The sequence below is a fragment of the Lichenostomus cassidix genome, chromosome 3 (genome assembly GCF_008360975.1).
Source record: "Lichenostomus cassidix isolate B80296 chromosome 3, HeHo_3.0, whole genome shotgun sequence".
Lineage (NCBI taxonomy): Eukaryota > Metazoa > Chordata > Aves > Passeriformes > Meliphagidae > Lichenostomus > Lichenostomus cassidix.
Window position 1 is genome coordinate 60,175,758 of NC_139483.1, and position 20,930 is coordinate 60,196,687.

The 20,930-nt window shown below is 40.6% G+C and overlaps 1 protein-coding gene across 2 annotated transcripts in view; it reads right to left on the reverse strand.

The window, feature by feature from the left end:
- Window positions 1-20,930, reverse strand: part of TRMT11 (tRNA methyltransferase 11) — a 131,680-nt gene that overhangs the window by 8,302 nt on the left and 102,448 nt on the right. Inside the window, exon 13 of one of the 2 annotated variants that reach the window (XR_014850912.1) lies at window positions 27-133. Coding sequence is in view for 1 of the 2 variants with exons in the window: in XM_085056026.1 (XP_084912152.1) it covers window positions 934-975 (42 nt within the window). In the remaining variant the exon portion in view is untranslated. Of the gene's footprint in view, window positions 1-26; window positions 134-470; window positions 976-20,930 lie in introns of those variants that run through there. The other variant, XM_085056026.1, reaches the window with a different exon arrangement.

Genomic DNA, 20,930 nt, shown 5'->3' on the forward strand with positions numbered 1-20,930 from the left:
GTACTTTAAGAGAGAACTTTAGTTACCTTAAAAAGTTTTTAAAAGGCTGTGGTCCAAAGTTCTGCTTATCTCTAAATGTATGATAAATGGTTGATCCACAGATAGAGTCTTGTGGTTTTCATCCATGAAGCATCTGTAAGTGATAAGTCAGACAACTGTAGTGCACTGATATTTTTCAAAATGGCAACAAAACACACATCAAAATACTGGCCAGTTGCTGGCTAACCAACCATTATATCCCAGAGGAGTATTTCCCCACTGTTGAGCTGTTGATTCCACACATAAAAAGTCAGACTAGACCACTGACTGCAAAACCCCTTGGAGAAGAGACATGCCATAGAGTTCAACCCAATTCAACAGGCTTTCTTCTTACTAATTTTCATCCATTTCATTATTTGTATTTATTAGGATCTTCCTATTTGACTGATATTATGAATGGTTCAGGGACTAAATAGTACAAAAAAAGAAAAAAAGGTCTTTATTTCACATTATATGGTCTAGTTCACAAACTTCATAAATCACTCTTGCTACCAGAAAGAAAATATTTCAATGAAAGGAAGAACCTGCACAGTCTCTATCCAAGAAGGAGAAGCAGCAGAAATTTCATCTCTCTCACTCTTCTTCAGTGTTAACAGTCAGAGGGAATACACTCTGGAAATAAATTTTGTTTTACTGGAACTTGATGTGGGTAGTTGCTTGATGTGTTCAGCTTCTGTATGGCCCAGATTCAACAAGACACTTAAAAGCATGGCTGACTTTATTCATGTGGGTATTTAGGTATGTGCTTAAGTACCTTGTTGAATTGGGGCTTATATTTGGTTGTAAGTATTTACTAGGTCAAGCATCCAGGCTGAAAATTTCTCTGTTTTTCCTAGTAGCAGTGCAGGTAACTCCGGTCACACAATACCTTTGGAAGCGCTTGCAGTGAATTTATCAGGTGGTGTTACCCAAGGCAATGGAGAATACATTCTTGTTCTGTTGGAGAAACAGAACAATTCATTAAATATTCATTTACCTCCTCAGCACAAACTCTGCAGACTGCTGAGAGGATGTACATGGGCCAAACTTTAAACATATGGCATAACAGAGTAACATTTTGTTTAAACAGTTATGCTAGTGCAGTATCCAGGAGCTGAAGCAGGTCTTATGTCCTATTGAATTAGGCACCATAGAGAAGCATGAGGTCTCTGCTCCAAGCACTGCACACCCGGGCTAAGTAGTTGGACAGCCATATATTTGCCACAATGAAACACTTAACAAGATAAATCAAAAAGCAGAAAATTCATGAAGGAAAAATAAAGTGAATGAGTACTTTCCTCCTTCTGAAACTCTGGCTATTAGCCCAGACATTAGCCTATCTAACCCACAAGTGACTAAGTTGTTTAGGAAACACAATGATTCCAAGCATTGAGGGAGTATCACTGAGCAAATTTTTTCCATTTTCTTGGAAAAGAAGATGTGATTAAGATGGTGCTCTAGTCTGCTCTTCAGCCCTCTGTTACTGAATTCTAACTCCATGGCACATTTTAGACACAAAGGTATGTGTTGTTCAAGGCCCTGTGACAGAAGAGACGATGACTCTTGCAGCTGCTGGCTGTTGCAGGCCCCATTAGGAAGTTATAGAGTCTGGCTGGGAAAACTGGTGCCTTGCTCAAGCTTTGACAGTGTTTGGAACTCATACTCACTGTATGTGAACCAGGTTCCTTTCTCTTCTCTGCCATTTCTCTGCATAAACTACAGTATCCCACTGTTTTTTAACTTTATTGTCCTGGCAAAAGCACTTCCAAAACCTTGAATTAGTGCTGTTTCTGGCTAAAAATCTGTTACAGCTCTACCTAATCAGTGTATGTAGAGGAGCCGTCAGTGTATACATGGCTATAACAGAGCCTGAGCACATGGAAAAGAAAAACTGAGAGGGAGCTGCAATTCCCAAGGAGAGTAGGACAGAAGCTGGAGCAAAATTCCTTGTGTGTTGCGATAATAACTGTAGTTTCCCTACCCATTTCTTCCTTAATGTGTTTACCAGGGGAAATGTTGTGATAAAAGCTGCAGCTTCCCCACCCATTCCTTTCTTAATGACTGTACTTGTCACCTATTGTCCTGCCTTTCCCCACCCAACATGGTCCTGGCCATGCCCTCGGGTTTTCCCTATTGGTTCCTGTACCCTAACTCCGCCCGGGTACTGCCCCTGTGCCCAGAGGGCAGTGGGCCTGTGTGCTGTCCCTGCCCCTCTCTGTTTCCCTATAAAACCCCTGACCCTCTGACATCTTGCTGTCTATGCTCCACGTGTGTCTATCCATGTGGCTGTCTATGTACTACATGTGGCTGTGCATGTGAGGCCTTCGCCCATGAAGCATCTCTGCCTCGGGGAGGTCGTTGGCCTCTGCTGCACCATGCGAATAAACATCTTCCATGGACACAACGCATAGACCCTCCTCGCCTCCTTTATCACCGCCGGTTGTGGAAGCAGACGAACCAGAGCTAGCCTTATGGCTCCCTGGTTGGTGAGAGCGCTGTGTCCAGCCCAAGGTCTGCTATAACACCCGTTTAAACTGCAACGCTTGTGAAACCAAGTTTTACTAGTTCCATTGCTCACTTGTTGCATAATTATCTTCCTTGACTTTCTTTTCTTCAGCTCTAATCAGCACAAGTGTTTCTCAGTGTCATGGGTTTACCTCAACATCAAGACTTCAATAATTTGGTTTTTTTCCTAGGCAAACTTTTATGACTGATTGCTTCTAAGTAATTCAGCAAGGCTGAATGTTGGTCTTGTGAGTTGTTGTGGTGTCTTTTCCTGGAACCAACCCTCCACAATCAAAATAGGCTAATTTTAACTTTGTGAACTGAAATGTCATGTCTTCCAATTTTCATGCAGACTCTCTGTAAAATTTGATTCAGAGTGTCAGTTCATATTATAGGGTTTCTTCTCATCTTGGTGGTATGAGAAATCTTTGCTGTTTCAAAAAAAGCCACAAATATACTGCCATGGATTTTAAAAGTAGTTAGCGTTAACATTGACAAAAAATTAGTGAAGACTATTTGAGTCATGTTTCTTTTTTAGAGTAAATTGCATATAATGCTGAAAAGGGGGAAATCATCACTAGGTTAGAAAAACTTCTGTCTTACATCTCACCCATCTTCACTATGTTTTATTTCACTAATGATCTATATATATTTTGAACTCTAAGATTAATATAAACTGTGAATGTCTCTTGAGGAAGGGGAACACCAAACAATGAAATGAAAGAAAAAGAATGAAGTGGAAAACTAGGCCAGAAGATTGAAATCAGGACAGATTTAAATCATTCTTTGCTATTTTGTTCATCGTGGTTGTCTGATAAACTACCAAGCAGGACAAAGTTCAGGAGACTTGATATACTGCATATTAAGTCTTTGTTGTTACAAGGTGAACTCCTGTTCTCCAGCTTGCTCTCCTCGTCTCCCACGCTTGTTGTTTTAATACAGAGGAAAGTTCAACTCCCCCTGCTTAACTCCAGTACCTCTTAATGAGGGAACTGTAACACTATCCAGTCGTCCCAGCACACGGTAATCAGAATTTCATTGCTTTGCACAGCTTGACTTGTGTCAAAAAGGATGGTTAAAATTCACCCAAGTCCTGGAAACCTCCTGTCGAGTTAAATGGATCACATCTTAGCTACAGGAGGATTTTTTGTTTGTTTGGGTTAGGTTTTAAATGGTCAAAGGGCAAGAAGCATTATTTGTAAAAGCCCTTTCACATAACTGGTTCTTAGGATGCTGGTATCAGCAAGATGATTTATACATCATATGGCTAAAGAGACAAAAGCAATAGAGTTTCATGTGCCAATGGAAAGAAACATCGTTTACAAAGAAGTCTAATCATACAAAAGGGATCCTCTAGCCTGTTGTGGTTAAGAAAATCTTTTAGAGCGTCCTAATAGATTATCTTTGACAGTGTGGGCTTTACATTTACAAATGAGTAAAAATCAGAGCAGAAGGCTCAAAGCCAGCAAACTTGAATCATGGGAGACAATGTTATTTATGGGCAACACCACCTGAACCACCATTTCTGCAGCCTTCAGGACAAGCCTCATTGAAGGTTCACATGCACATTATGTGGTTACTGCAATTGCTGCAGGAGAAACAACACGTTTGTTGTAAGCATTTGCAGACACTTGGCTTATGCTTACTGTAGCTCAAGTTGTACCTTCCAAGAGTTTTTAGACATACTCTTTTTTTCCTAGTTTGTTGCTTCAGTGAAACTGAAAACTATTAAACTGTGAAATTATTGTATTGCATTACAGGAAGCCTCCAAGTTTATAGAAATAGGAATGTCTCTGTGATGGGGGATAAAAGATTCATGGTATCCTTGTTTACAAGACAGTTCAAAGGATGTCATAAACTACTACCTCTGAAGTGACAGTGCTAGCCATATTTTTCTGTGTAAATAGAGTCAGTACAAAGAGACGACATTTAACAGTGGTGGCCCTGCATCCATAAAAGATTAATTATCTAGAGAAAGTATCAATTGCTTATAAGCAACAGCCCTTTATATTTTTTAATGGTGACTCAGGTACAGGGAATGACTGAGTAGGCCAATCTTCTTTATTCTGAAAAATAAACCACCAAAGGAAAATATGAGCAATTTACATAATCATAAGAGGCATAGAGGTGAATAGGGATCACTATTTTCTCTAATGAAAAGCCAGGAAGGCATCAAGTGAAGACTGCATATTCTGATCCAAGCAAATGTGACAGCAAGGGTCTTCTTGCAGTGTGGGCAGCAGTGGATGTGGTACACAGATGGATTTGAGGAGACACTCCACCAGTTAATGGAAGAAAAAATCCTTTACAGATTATTAAATACATAGAAACTACACCTGGTTATGGAAATATCTCATCTGGCAATAGTATAAAACATCAGAATCCTCATAGCACACTCATTTGGTTGCTCTGTTTTTGTTTTGCCCAAGTCATCTACTTATGACCATTGTTCTCAATGGATTTCTCCCTAAAAACATACGTGTGGGTGTGGCAGAGGCATGCCAATTGCATCACCACTGCCTCAAGGCATATAGGTCAAAGCACCAAAGAAGAGAATTGGCATTGCTCAGTGGTGCTCTTCCCAAAAAGGAGGGACAGAGTGAGGGAACACTAGATCCCATCAAGTTTCCTTCCCTAGAAGCTGTGAACAGCCAGCATAGACAAGGCCAGGAGGAGTTTGACAATAAAGTCTTGTGATTTTGTGGGTCCTCAGGTGTGGAGGTTGCAAATGAGAAGCTAAGGTAAGAAATGCATCCACAACCTCAAGGACTGAAGGACCCAGATTGCAGAGTTGTTCACAGAATACATGAATTCACACACATATATGCCAGAGCACTTCTCTCAGGGATCTTATAACTCAACCTGTGCCACACTAATCTACATCCTTATGCCAGCTCTGCATTCTCCCTGAATACTGCATAGTCTGCACTCATTCACTGCTTTAGTATTTACCAACAGTTCTTTTGCATGAAAAATCTAAGCACCAACTGGAGCCACTCCGTGTTGAGCAGGCAGCATTATCCATTCCAGTCCTGGTTCTCTTGGCACATTTTTCTCTCCACATCTCACACGAGTCAGGGCTCACACTTTCTGAGGTGAGTGAAGACTGTGGTACTCATTAGCATGTCCGATGGCATCTGTGAAGAGAGGAAGGAACAGGTAGTACTTGTAGCTCAGGGCACACACCACTGATGTGCAGAGGGATAAAATCTAGCTTTCCAAATGGCTGAGACTTAAGCAATGCAGAAAGAGGCCAGTCTGCCTTATTTGGTCAGGAATGCCACTGTCGCCTCTAAATAAAAACAAAAATGTAGCAGCACAGTTCCAGCACCTCAGAGTTCAAAACTCAACATCTGTACACGGTTGTATATGGGCGTTTCAGGTGTTCTGGACTCTTGGGGGACCCTGGTTGCTGTCACTGGACATCCCTGCTCCCAGCACAGCCTGGAGGACCCCCCTGTGGCCAACCGTGCACAACTTCACTGTTCCCGTAGATAGCCATTCTGAGACTGGCCCAAAGTGATCTTGGAGAACATCCCAACAGGTGGCATCCCACAGCCTTGGTCTCACCACCTGGTTTGCCCAGACAGGCTGCTAGTGAGCCTGCTGGGAGGCAGCTGTGTCAGGGAGCATGCCATGAGCATGGTTTCATGTCAAAGGTTGTGTAGACATAGGCAAAGTGATTTGCAAAGCCAAGTGAAGAGCGAGCTAAGTCTATTCAAATATCAGATGCCATAATTCATCCTGATTAGCCTGGGATGATTCAACAGCTGTAACCATTTAGGCTACAATTCAGAAAGGCAAATACTTTAATGCTAGCAGGGGATTGCCGAGGAAAGGGAGGAACTGAAAAGAAAATACATCAATATTTCAAACTTCATCCTGGAAACAGAATTCCAAAACTTCATTAAAATTCTTACACTGAATGTATAAAAATATAACTCATTTATAAAAAAAAAATTTGTTCCAATTTGTTTAGAAGGATTGAGAGCACCTAGGTTGAATGCAGTGTGCATAAAACTTAGGTCCAAGCAAAGTGATGAAGAATGTGATTATCCAGCAGTTCCTTATCATGAAGGTATCTGAAATTTAGTGGGCTACACAATTATGCCTTTTCATTGTCTTAAAGCTCCCTAAGCGCTTGCACAGCCATAGCAGGTCATCAGCTGTGAGGCGTGTTCTCACTTATCCTCTACCATGTTGCAGAAATAAGGATGTCTCTCTACAGCTGCAGTCCATTACAGCCTGTTTCCAGCACATGTAAGTGTGCTGAGGTCAGCACGTAGCACAGCATGGCCAGCTACTCACAAAAACATGGCCAGGGCTGGCAGCAGCTTTTCCTCTAGATGCTCTGACAAAGGACATGAAAGAACACAAGATTAATGTAGCGTGGAGGAGTATGACCCTGCAGGTGAGGTAGAAGACCATCTAACTATCAGTGTAATGCAGCTGAGTCACTGAGATGATATTAAGGTTAAACTGAGCCTTAAAAATGTAGTGCCCTTATGGGCTAGTTACTAATCACTATTTAAAAAAAAAAAAAGTGGTCAGGTAGTGCCTTTCCTTTCCTTCAATTCATATTATTAGTTACTAGTCTTTATAAAGACCAAAAGGACACACTTATGTAGCTCTGAGTTCCAGTTGGGATGGAGACTTTAGAGAGCAGCCAAGTCAGTAACTGCAGCACAACTCAGTGAGAATGCACTGACAGGATCAGTGTATGAAAAGAAGCTGTTAGGTCCTCTTTCACCCAATTTGTTCTTATAAATTGTTTACTACTGTTAAAGTAAACAGGGTTTAAGACAAGCTTTCTGTCTAGGGCAAAGTGGCTATTCTTGGGAGGCAACAGGGATTTTTTAAGGTAATTTGATACAAGCTGCTTTTCCTGAAAGATACTGTTTTTGGCAATGAGAAAGTGGCAGAGAGAAAGTTTGCCACCTGTTTGCATATGGTCAAAAGGAGTGGTCGGGCTCAGCCTCCTAGGTGTTCATAATTGGCCTTAATTGCCCTATGCAAATACAGTGGCCATGCTCACACTACTTCCTAGCTACCCTGCGCAATCATTTGATTTTTTTTTTTTAATGAGGTACTTTCTAACAGGTAGTGCAATATCAATGTATTGACATCCATATATATGTAGAGATCTGTGTTTTGTGTTATACATGCAGTATAACTGTATAACTGCAGGTTTGGAAGGTCTTCCCAACAGGAACAATTTCCCAAATCTGCACCTTCAGAAATTCAGCAGGTGCATAGTGCAGTGTCAAATTAGTAGATTTTAAAGGGAACTGGGCACCTTAAAATTGACATAATCTAGGGGGGAAAAAGATAGAATTACTGAAGACTAGGTAAAACAGCCTACATTATTTCTTTTATGTTTAAGAAACTCCAGGAAAATTTAACAGAAGCAAGTTGTGGTACATCTGTGACAGTACTGGTACCCCTTGGAGAAGAATCAGGTAAGAGTTCCAGAATGGCACAGTGTAGATTATATTTTATTTTCTCTTATGATTAATGGCTTACTTCATGAATTGTGTTCTTAAAAACTGAACATAATCTGATACATATAGCAAGAGAAAATCAGATGTGACACTAACAGAACCTGATTTTTAAGCAAACTTTTAATATTGGTAGGGAGGTTTAAATAAAGGTGTATTTTAATTTCTTGAGATTATTACTAAACTAATTCAAGACAGACAATGTCAAAATATAGCTGATCCGAATTATCAGATTGTACTTTAAGAATTTTTTCAATTGTACTTTGTACTTTTGTACTTTGAGATAGTACTTTGAGAATGGTTCAAGAAAAGTCATTCCAGTAGTGCCAACCCATCTTAGTGATGCATGGCACCACACAAACTCAGGGAGACTGTTCTGACTCAAACTGAGCTAGGTTTGATGTCTCTGAACAAGTTTCGTGGTTATTTTACAACCTGAAAATTTGCTTTTGTTGATCAAAAACTGACTGTCTCCAGTTTCTCGTGCTTGAACTGGGGCTAAAATGAGATGCTGAATCCCAGGTATGGCCTCCCAAGCACCAAGTAAAGTTTGATTCTAACTTTCCTTAATTAACTAGCCTTGCTGCTCTTCATGTAGTCCAATACGTGGTCTGCTTTATTCACTCATTTGTTCTTCGGTCAAATCCTGTCCTTGCTCTAAAACATAAATATCTATCCATTGTTTGAAATTAATCAGTAACTGTAATGCCATAGTGAACTTAGGCTGCTCTTCAAAGATAGACCCCAGAGCCCACTGTTTCATGTTTCAGTGGCAAACTTACTTACCTCAATATATGAACATCACAGAAAAGAATAAAATAGTTTATTCCAACTGAGGATTTCTGAGCCAATCCAATACTTGGCACACCTTCAGAGTTTGCAAACTTATGGTGCTGGTCTATGTGATGGGTCAGAGCAGACTTTTTTTGTAAGAATGGAGCCCATCTGAATATCAAAGATAAATCTTCCTTAATCAAGGAAGTCAGACAGTAGCACAAATTCCAGAATCAGTGTGTGGTATATGCAGGATCTGTTTATCTCCAGAAAAGTACTTCAAAGCCAGAGCATGATTTTTAGAAGTATTGACATGCACCTCCACCCATCCCTTCAAAAACTCTTACTCAAAACCCAAACCTTCCACCCTGGCCGAGATGAGAAACCTTGGCTGAAAGCCCAGCAATTCTTGCAGTCTGCCTAACCAGGCTTGGGCGGACCCTGAAATGAGATACAGTCTCTCTCTTTTCATCATGATGGCAATGGTTTAAAGATAAGCAGGGAAAGAGAAGGAAAATGAAGACAATTGTATTCAAGCTGTTAGGAACTTCAAGAAAGTGTAAGGGCTGGGGAATGAAAAAATGAAAACTATCTTTTTAGAATAATGAAGAAGGAGTAAATTGAGAAAATGAGTTGCATCCTCTGCAAAGTATTTAGCAGTTTCCACTCTCAGTAGCTTCAATGGGAGAGGCTGTATTTTGCCAGCTGCTCCCCGTGTCTCTAGCAAAACCGAGTGCCATCTGAAACACTGATCTCGTGCTAAATGGTCATGTGCCAACTATTGTGATGATGTCTGATGTGGCTGCCCAAGTGGAATTGCACAATGAGCAACAATGGAAATTAAGTAGGTGTTTAAAAGTACTTGTGTTCTTAAGGACATGGTTGTGCAAGTCCCTGACTCCTTGAGCTCTGGCACTGTTTTACAAGACATCAGCACCCAATGACACCCATCCCCTTGACTGCGACCATGGCCATAGAAGCAGCAGCTTCAGAAGCATTTTCAGTACTAGAGTGTGACCCAGGGGATGCTCATCTCTTGTCTCCCAGGGAAGAAAGAGTGCTCACAATGAAGCAGCACAGACAAAGACTGGAGCTTGTGCCTATCGTGGGGTTACAACCAGAGAGCAGAAAGAGCAGGATTGTACCACGGAGTTGGACAAAGCAACAGCCAAGGGCAACTCCAACACAGATCACACCTTCACCAACAAGGCACAATACCACAGGGTCTATAGCAGAGACCATTCACAGCCTCTAAAATAAGGCATGAACCAGGGCCAGGGTCCACCCAGGGGCTCCAGTCAGGAGCAAAAAGAGAAGGAGCTGCAGACAGAGCTGGAGATAAGCTGCAACATACAACCGAGGGATCCACCAAGGACTCAAGCTAGCTATAGAGTAGGACTAAGGCCCATTGTGGAGGCAGGGCTGGAGATAGTCACACCTAGCTCAGGACAGGACAGAGTGCACATTCATGACCGTACAGAGAGCCTCTGGACAGAAGAAATGTGGATGAACATCCTGAGTGAGGCCAGCTGGGGTCACTAAGGCCTGTCAGTGACCTCCTGTGGCCCTGGTTCCAGGAGGAGGCATTTCTCTGTGTTGTGGAAAGATGCCATCTCAGAGAGCAGGAGCGAGCCAGAAGGACAGGAGCGCAAGCAGAAAGCACAAGCCATGGCTCTCCTGATTCATGGGGACTAAGCCCATGGGCCCAGGGAGGCCACATCTTGTTTTCAAGGAATCATTAAACGTTGTCCTGAGACCAGATGATACCAGTAAGGCCTCACGATCCCTGTTGTCGACAGCTCATTCGCATAATTCATGGCTGCCTCCAATTATCTGTGGGAGCTTTGCAGGCCGGACTCTTCACTTGTGAAGGAGGTTCCACATGGGTAGGCACTTAATGAACAGATTGGATTATAAACACTAGCTAATCTTTCCCACATGTACACCTGAAGAGTATCACAAGTGACAGCTGTTTAAATTTCCAAGGAAATTAATGATTCCTAAAGAGGCAAGACTTATCAAGGCTTTGACTGGGCCTGATAACAGACAACCACCAAAGGGCAAATTGTTTATAACAGTCTATAAGTGCCTCATTCTATGGATTCATCTTGGAAAGTTTTATTGACATGGTCCCTTTTATTAATGTTTGTGCTGGCAAAGACCAGAACAGCTTGGTTCAATCTACTGCTGATATTAGGCTACTAAGGCCTCTAATGAGGACCTCGTATCTTGAGGTCAGAGTCAGTTTAAAATGGTTGGTACTGGGGCCAGGACACCATGGGCTCAGCTGAGCCCTACGAGGAGGCTGCATGTCCTTGCAGGGCCCATCTGTGAGACTGCTGAAACATTAACTCACGTGTGGCAACCCATTTGCAGCATTCAGTCTTGAGATTTGGGGGCTCGCGAGGGCTGGTGGGAAGAGGGTGATCCAAGTTTACTGTGAGACTATAACCAACCTTTCCTAACAGACGACCTATGGAAAAAGAAAGCCCATTCCTCTGTCCCCTTTTGCAGGAAGCCTTTCCTTTACATTAGGACACAGGCCCTCCATCAGTGACAGTGACATTCCTCCTTCCCCAGGATGCATGTCACGGGACACACTCATATTTCCAAGGGGACTTTTCAGAGCCTGGTTCTGTTTCAAAGAAGGCATCATGAAAAAAGAGCATTCACGTTGGCCTGTGAAAGTGGCAACATGGAAAGATCCTTATTAAAGTCAGTGGTGAAAAAAGTGAATTAGCTACAGCAAGTCATTTTTTTAAAACTACACATAATACAATTCCCATGCAGAACTGGGTAGCTATGGGATCATATTAAAGTTCAAACTTTTCTTCCTGGTCAAGGAGTGTTTCACAAAGGAGCATGGAATTAATTTAAATTCAAGACTACAGACAAAACAAATGGGCCACAAATGGTTTATAAATGTTTTCTTGCATAAGAATAACTCTGTGATCCATCACTGAGTTCACTGCTGAAGTGTTTGGCCACAGCAAGGGATCTGTTCCTCCTGCCACACTGGTGTAAACCAGAATTGATTCATTTGAAACAAATGGGTGAAGGTGATGGTTAAAGGCAGACTAAAGCAAGTCAAACTAGGAGGAGTCTGCTGTTTTATCTAAACCCATGGTAATATTTCTGTCTGTCCCACTGCACTCAATTAAGCCTATTTTTATATATGTCATATATTCTGCAAAGCAATTCTTTCCCTGTTTATGGTCATATAATTACACTTACTCTGCTTGGTGAAGAACTAACCCAGAATTTTCAACTTTAATTTCTCTGTCATCCACCATCAAAACTATTTGAGGGCTTCACTTAAAGAATATTGAAATCTCCCGTGACTGGATAAATAATTTCTGTATAAGTTATTGCTTATGCTTTCTCCAACTAGCATAGCATTTTTCCTGGGAATAAATAAAAAAGAGAAATAAACCACTGACCTTATGATTGGATTAATAAATAATGGCTATTTTAAAATACAATGTTCAGGCAAAAGATGATCTATATAATCCCAGTGCATGTGCATACACACACACACACACACATGATTTCCTCAGTTTTATTTTAGGATCTTGCATGATTAGGATTTTTCTTGAGATGCTGAATATCTGCCACAGAGAACTTTCTATTATAATCATAACAGTGTGATACTATATTAGGAAAGGAACTCAATTTGTGGGACATTTGGAATCTTTGTTAGTTACATTTCAAGCTTGTTTGCTTTCATGAGGTGAAGAAACCAAGAACAGGCAGCCTAAGAGGGAGATGTTGTGGTAGCAGGTAGTAGGACTGTTCTGGTCATGTTGATTGTTTACTGACTGGCTGCTGAATGTCTAACAAACATAATAAAATTTCTGAACAGCACAGGCAGAGATAATGGCTGTACATGTGTTCCTCAGTGACTAATACAGCACTTTTTGATCTACTTTTAATGCCTCTTCTCTTAAAGAACATAGCAAGCATAAAGAACACGTACAAAATCAACACATGTGGGACACCAGTTGGTTTAAGGCAGACAAGGGAAAGGCTGAAACCATGTAGAACAATTCAGGCTTTTTCCTGAGCTTCACTTTTCTTTGCATGATTCTTATATCTGATACTCCCTGTTCTTCTTGAATGAGGACTCTGACCCCCTCCCTGGCCGAGGGAGGCTGTATCCCCCAAGGTCAGAAAAAACAGACTGACCCACCTGTATGACCACTGAGATCCACTGACTGACATGGCATGTAAGAGAGGAAGAAGTGAGGAAAGGGAGAATTGGTTTCCTTCTCAAAATGGCTTTGCAACCTTGTCACTGTTACCAATGGTATCACAGTCCTGTCTTAATGCAGCTAGGTTTATAATACACCTACACACCACTCCAGGAATTTCTTTCAAGGACCACTGTTCAGATGCCTGTGCCTGATTCCCAAGGTCAGATAGCTCTATCCGGTGAAAGGCTTTCTGTGGCAGACGGTCCAACAAAAAGAACAGTGACTGCATCTCATGGATCCCATTGGAGGCATAGATCTGGGGAAAAAAAGAATCAACAAAACCCTTTTCCTGTGGGGATAAAATTTTGCTCAAATATGCTGAGAGAGCATTTACAAGATTATGTGCAACAGTGCCATCTGATGGGCTTACTCAAAAGGGTAAACAAGGTGACAAGGTATCTGCAGGCCTGGCAAGCTACCCTCAGTCCTAAGCAAAATGAAGTGACATGCCCCCGCAGGAATTCTTACTGCATAGCCTTTCCCATGAGCTTATCTTAAAAAACTTTTTAAAATAAGGTTAGGGTTTTTTTTGATAAAATTTATCAGGTTAAAATAATTTCCATGGTGAAATATTTGATTGAGGCACAACAGCATAGGAAACACACAGGTCAAGTTAAATGCACTAATCACTGGGTAATAGACTTCAAGTGAAATTTCAAAGCTGGAAGCAATGAAGGGGAGCTGACAGTTCAGATGTGTCAGGAAAAGCTGATGTATTATCGAGCCAGACTACACAGCTACGTAGGATAACAGAAAAGAAGGAAATACTATTTGATTGATCAGCATTTATATTTTAATACCCTTTTCACAATGTAAACATCTGTGGGCTTCATCTTTTCAGAATACATTGCCCTGAAATAGTTGTTTGAAATCTGTAGGACAAATAGCTCTAATTAACAAAGTTAACACAGGGGTTTAGGTTTTTTTAATCAAATTGATTCTTCTCCAAGACTCCAGTCAAGTGATTTCGTTTTGGAGGGTGAGGCGTGTTTATTACACATTAAAATAAATGTGGAAATGAGGCTTCTGAGTTTCAGACATGAGTTCTAAGTGCTTGGTGTGACTACTAGACTGCCTTCCCCTAAGCCTCTTCTTCCTATATTGCATGAAGTTTTCATTAGTGTTACTAATTATTAAAATATTGCTCTTCTTAGATCAACTCTAAATATAAAAGTGACCTTTTAATTGATTTGCATCTTCATTACTGTATTACAGAATAGGTAAAACAAACTGATTTCCCCAGGTCTCAATTCCTATGAGCATGCAGAAATACACAACAAAATTTATTTCATTTGCTGCAGTGAAATAGAAGAGCCATCCCTGGCCACAGGACTCAGTTCATGGCCCTGTAATGTAAACAGAAATCAATGAGCCAGGAGAAAACCTTAAATCATTATTTGTACAATCTCTAAATAACACAAATAGTGATATGTATATACATAAATACTGGAAATATAGATATAAATATTGGAAAGAAGGGACTTTTGAAACAGACCTGGACCATCTTGGTAAGTAGGGTTCAAATCTGTTATTTTGTTGAGCATTGATAAGTTAAAAACTTGGGGGAAACATAGTACAGCTTTTCAGGACTCGCTTTATCTTCAACAAGGAGACTACTAGAAATGTTTGGAGATTATGATAGATAATTAGTTGAATATTAGCTGGCTTCTTTTGTGTTTGTTTTCAACTTCCTTCCTAACACTTTAACTTTTACAAACAAAAATCATGACTTTTTTATTCCATAAATTGATTCGTTTCAGAATGCAAAAGTAGTGCTGGACTGTTGTCATGCAAAAATAATTTTTTCCAGAGATTAAATAGAATATGAGAAGTTTTGCTTTAGCTCATTAATTTCTTTGCAGTTCTGTCTTCTATCTAAGGAATGTTCATGAAGGAAAGCTCTGTTCCAACATCTGTCTCAGAGCGGGATTAGATGGATAAGATATGAAAGGCCAGGGTAGAAGAAAGGTTTGCGTTGAACCAGGAAGGGATTGTTTCATTTATGACTGTTTGGAGTGAGAGAAGGAAGTGGAGAATGATGGCAGGGGCAGAGGGAGTGGGATTGATGAGATGTAGGCGTATCACACATGTCATTTCTGCTTTTGGAAAACTGAAATTAAATATGCAAACAGTATGGCAGAGACATCTTTGTGGATCTACCCACATCAGTCCTTGTTAGTACCAAAAATAGAGGCATTTCTACACCAAGAGCTATTGATAACCTTGTATCATAGAAAAACTCACTTCATAGTGGCACCTGGAGGTAGCACTGATAGAATATTTAGATTCTCTCATTTACGCATTGGCTGTTACTAAATGCAGGAGCTATTTTTCAGTGAAGCCATAATTGGAAAACTCAGGTAGCCAGGGGATTTTGTGTGTGTGTGTATGTGTATTATGTGTGCAATGTAGTTGTTCTATTAAAATGGACCAAATCCAAATGCCCTCAGCTGGCATAGCAGAAAGTGTGTCTAAGGAACACCAACACTTCTATGAGCTGAGCCACAGTGCTGTAGCAGGGCACAGAGGTGTAAGGCATGCTGCTGGTTTCAGCTTCATGATCTGAGGAAGCATAGGAAGCAAATAGACATCCCCATATCCATGCGTTTATCTGCTTTTGTAATTGATACCTAAGCCCTGTGGGAGCAACTCATTCTGCAATGTGTGATTGATATTTAAATTGATGTTTACTATTAATCTTCTGGCTGGTATCTCCTTTGTCAGTAAGTCTAGATCTGGTTATGGGCTGCAAAGCAAGATGGAAATGTGAACTCCAGCCAGTAACATTGTCAGAGTTGCTCTAAACCTGCTAAATCAATAAAACCAGAGGCGAGGGTTCATAAATCTCTGCGTATATAGCTGCTGTGATCCAGCTCCTTCTGTGAGCCTGCATGTGGCCTCCAAATAGAGTTCCTGGCAGTTCATCTTTTTGGTCTAGAGGTACATCCGTGATAAAGCAGATTTAATGGGGAAGATCTTGCAGTGGAACAACATAAACTGTATGTTTTCTTTCTTCCCTCTCACCAAAAAGCTAATATTCAGTTTCTCTCCTGTCCAAGTCAGATTAGCTTCCCATAACAGCACTCGCCCATGACAGTCTCCAGTATTTTCCGTGATGACAAATTGAGCTCCATGAACTAGAACACTAACCTTTGGAACTGGCTGCAATGGATGCTGGAAGAGCCTTAAGCATTTGCATTTGGAAAGGGGCAAAGCTGCGTATTTATATTTGAGCTTTCTGCCTGTGTGTCTGAGTGTATATGTGATCTAATGCCAAACTAGAAAGTTCATATATGAATTGCAAAACTAATGTAATGTGCAGTGCATATGGAAAGGAACATTTTCGTTTATGGAGCCTGACACACAGTGATATCTGTAATCCCTTGGTTTTGTTAGCCAAGAGGAGAACAAATAATACTATTTTTTATTTGTGATGCATCAATATTTTTAGCAGTTTCTCAGTAGAATTATTATACCTTGTAGGTTCTTAAAATTGTATTTTTAAAAATCTACCAAGTTCAATTTGAAGAGAAACTGTTAGCATATTTCTCTTTTTTTTGTTGTGTCTTTTGTTTTAGCTTTTCTTGTCATAAATGCAATGTTTTGCTACATACTTAGCCTAAGTTCTAAAGTTTCATGGGAGCTTTCAAAACATGAAGAATTCTTATGAAACAGGGGAAGGAATGAAATAAAAACTTAACAAGGTTTCAAATGCATTAGAAGCAAGAAGCATGGCAAAGAGTCTGTACAGTCAACAGAGTCAGCTGTAAAAGAAGTTTTCCAGAAAGATAAGGTCATTAAAGCAAAACAAAATGAAATCTTTACTTAGTAAGGGAGGTTTCCACCACAGCTTTTCTTTATAGAGGGCTGAGTCTGATGGGTTGTTTTCAATTGCAGTGTCAGAAGAGATTTTTGAATAAAATTTATAGAATGAGAAGTAGGAAATCAGAAGGACCAGATGGCGTTCACATGGATTTTCTGAAAGAACACACATGCCAATGTGAAAATGTTATGTGTAATCTGTCACTTAAAATCAATCTCATTCCTAAAGAAACAGAAAGCAACAAATGTGATACCATTTTTAAGCCATCGGGGAAGATTTGGACAAGTATAGATCAATAAGTCTCATTTCCATATAGAGGAAAGTATGGAAACTGTAATAAAATCTAGACTTAGTAGCCACATGGAAAGATTTTATTTAGTAAGGAACACTCGGAACTGCTTTTCTTTGTAAAAGTCAAGCTCGAATATTAAATATTTCTCTAAACCAGTGAGCAGGCAAAGAGCTTTCCAGCAGTGTGTGCTCTATGTTCCAGGCACAAGGAAGAGAGGGGAAAATGAAAGCTTCATTAAGCCACTGTATGAATCTATGTTGAGTGCTGCATGCAGGTCTAACCCTTGAATATCAAAGTATACAGTAGTCTTAGAAAACATACAGAGACAGCAACACTCTTAGCACAGCAAAACTATGAAGAAAGGACAGCTATCTTCTGAGACTGCAACATTACTGAGAGTTAAGCAGATTAATTTTATTGGAAAAAGCAGTTCCAGATTACTGATGACAGAAGAAGAGGAATCTTTAAAGTCTTATAAAAATGTCATGGAACACACATGCAAACTTTAGAGACAAATAAATTGCCATCTGTTTCAGTCTTTTATTGTGTTTTCACTTAAAACAGAGTTATCAGAACAAAAAAAAGCCTCCTGGTTCTCTTGAGCTGTGAACAGGGAATGATTTTCCTTAGCATAGCAAAAGGACTACTGTTAAATGGAGCTTGAAGGTAGTTACTGAATACCTTTTGTGGAGAGAAAAGGCAACAACTCTCCTCCAAACCGAGAGGAAACAAAAGTCTGAAGAGAGGCTCTGACATTTGGAAGAGTTAAAGCTCCAGTGAGGATGGGTGGTTTAACCAGAACTTCTATTCTACACCACTTTTAGCACTGGTTTCTCACATTTCCCTCCCCATCCTTCAGGATTATCTTCTGCAAAATCTGGTTCTTGCAGGCACAAGGAACCGCATGTGAGGATTTGAGGTACATAGTAAGCCAGGGAACAAGGAATGGGAGTGGGTGGATCCTTGTTAGCGCAAAGGAATTGATCCCATGTGTGAAAGAAAAATACTCATCTGCAGTGTAGGCAATATCTGAGCAAACCCAAAATTCCTAGGCCTTTTCCCCAGTATTGAAAGACCATGACACTCACATACATAGTTTCTAAAATGCTAAAAACCTGTGATTGATTTTCATGGAGCTCAAAATTATCCATAACTGCCAGGGGAATGGAATAATAGCACCCACATTACTAAAAGGAGTTAGATTTGCAGCAATATCAGGTGTGACTGCTCTTTCTTTCATTCTGTCTTTATTTAGATTTATGTACATGGGTGAGGATCTATCTGCATTGCCTCAGGGATTTGGGTTTTTAAAGGTACTATAACAAATATTTATAAATAAATACTGCAATGAGCAGTTTTAGAAATGCAGCCTGTCCTCATCTTCCAGCATTTTATCTGAACTCATTTAGAAGTGGGTCTTTTAATCTATCTTAAGGCTAGTGACTAAGACAATTATTTTTTATAACAAGCCTGCTTATGGCTAGTGTCTCAAAACTGAACACGTCTATGTCTAAGAAGAGCATCATACAGACAGTCTCACACCAGCACTCATAACACCACAGGCCACATTACAAGAAAGTATTTCTCCTTTCCCCATTCTTGTGCACCAGAAAACACCTCTTTATATATGCTTCATTCCCCCTGACATCTACAGCAATTTAAGTGCACAAGAGATGGGTGTCCTGATAATGTTTTGAAACATTTCACTTCACAGAAGGAGTTATTGCTGAGTGTTTTCTTAGCAAACGGCAAAGCAAATAGCTTCTCATCTTGATTAAAACCCTCTGACTTTTGGAATCTTCTGCTAAATTATATTTGCCATACAGGAAGGGTGTAGGAGGGAGGAAAAGAATTGAAAAACTCCAGTCTTCTGTCAATTATCTAGTGTTTTAAATTTAGAGATTTTCCCATCAACTAGAAACTGAATCCGTTTGGTTTTTGCCAGAGAAAATGGGTGAAGAGGCCATTTCTAAAGTGTGTAAAGTCTTTGTGGTTCATTTCACAATAATATTTGTTGAACTTTTGTGGCACGCTTTCAGAGGAAGCAAGACAGGGCTATGTTAGTCATGATTCGCTAAATAGTACATCCTAATCCTTCCTAGTTTTTGTTTATTCATGCCTTGCTGTGGGATTTAGCTGTTAGCTCATGGAAAGAAAAGGAAAATCCCAGCAGATAGAGGAATGCAGCCTTCCAGTCCACTGCTTGGAGGCAGGTTTGGATATTTCTGGTAGGAAGACTTGCTTCAATTCTGACAGAAACCCAAATGCACAAGGAATGGGGAAAAAGAGCAGAAATAGGTTTCTGTTTCTCAGGTGACAGCATACGAGACTAGGGAGACCAAGTTCCACACACCAGATGACCTGGAAATCAGAAGTACAGCTTGGTGAGGCAATGAGAGGCAAGCTGCACCTTTCTCCTGAGAGCTCTTCACACCTCTGCCTGCTGCTGCTGCCATACAAAGCTGTGGCCAGGTGGAGGCCATTTAGCTTTGGGCACCTCCAAGCAATGTCACCATGAGGAAAGAGTGCAAGCTGTGCTAGAAATGTTCCCATGAGCTCTACCTCCTGCCTCACAACGTTGTTTCAAAGGTTGCTTTCATTCTCCAGGCTGAGCTGACTGATAAGGAAGCTCCTCTTATTTTTTCTCATCTGCTCTGAAAGAGGATCTGTTCACTGTAAGAGGCTCTTTTGTCAGAGGAGGGTGTCTCCTCTTTGTTTTATTTCCTCTTGACTTTCACTGGCCATAACCTTGGTGGAGCTGGAGGAGGGAGCTGAGTCACTGCTGTGGGTGGTGAAGCCCTGTCCCATTGGTGGGGAGCAGGTGTGGAGGGGTGGTAAACAAGGGAGTGAGTGTGTTGAAATCCTGCTTTTGCTTTTCCGGTCCAGGTGATCCTGCCAGTGACAGATCTAGTCTGAACTGCAGCTACCGCTGAGGAGGGCAAGGGCGGAGGGAGTAGAAAACCAACAACTGTGGGGCATAATGAAGTCCTTATGTGCTGAAAATTCATATTTGATATGCCCTAGATGGAGATGTTGACAGCCACAATCTGTGCTTTGCAGGAAAAGGTTCTGAAGAGAAAATATGCTGCCTTTGCCGAGGCTGGCATAGAGCCGGCATGGGCCTTCAGAGCATTGGGACTGTTTATTGATGGCTCCTGTTAGAGAAATAAGAAATAATTTAATTTATTTTTTAACTCAGTTTCTCAGTTGCTGAGTGTGTAGAACAAGAGCCACAGCATCCAAGAAGGCTGTATTTCTGTTCCTCAGCCTGTCATGGACTTGGTGTGTGAAGTTTTGCAGGTCTTCTCTGTTCCTGGTTTCTTCATATCAAGTTTTCTTCATCTCAAGTCTTTGCAGCTCTTGGGAAACCAAGTATCAAATGTTGTTATTAACTAAAGTCACTTGATGCCATTTCTAGATCTGTCAGTCCTCAAGAAGAGTCACAGGTTTTGCAAATCTCTCCTTTACAGTGAAAAGGCATCTTCCTACACAAATTACTGTGTAAATGATGTGCTGAGACTCCATAAACAGGATGTATGTGTGTTCTGTGGCCAAGGTGTGAGAAAGAAAAACTCCATCTGTTTCTTCCTGAGCTGCTTTGAAGCAAGTGGGATAATAGGACTCTAAAGCATGGTAAATTCATTAGTTTAGACCTGTACTTAAAAACCTGCAAAGGTTTTTAAGATCCATTAATTTGGAGGCATGTATTCTTGATTGTAATACAGGATTTTAACATTCCTTTTGAATTGCAGTAGGAACTTCTTTTT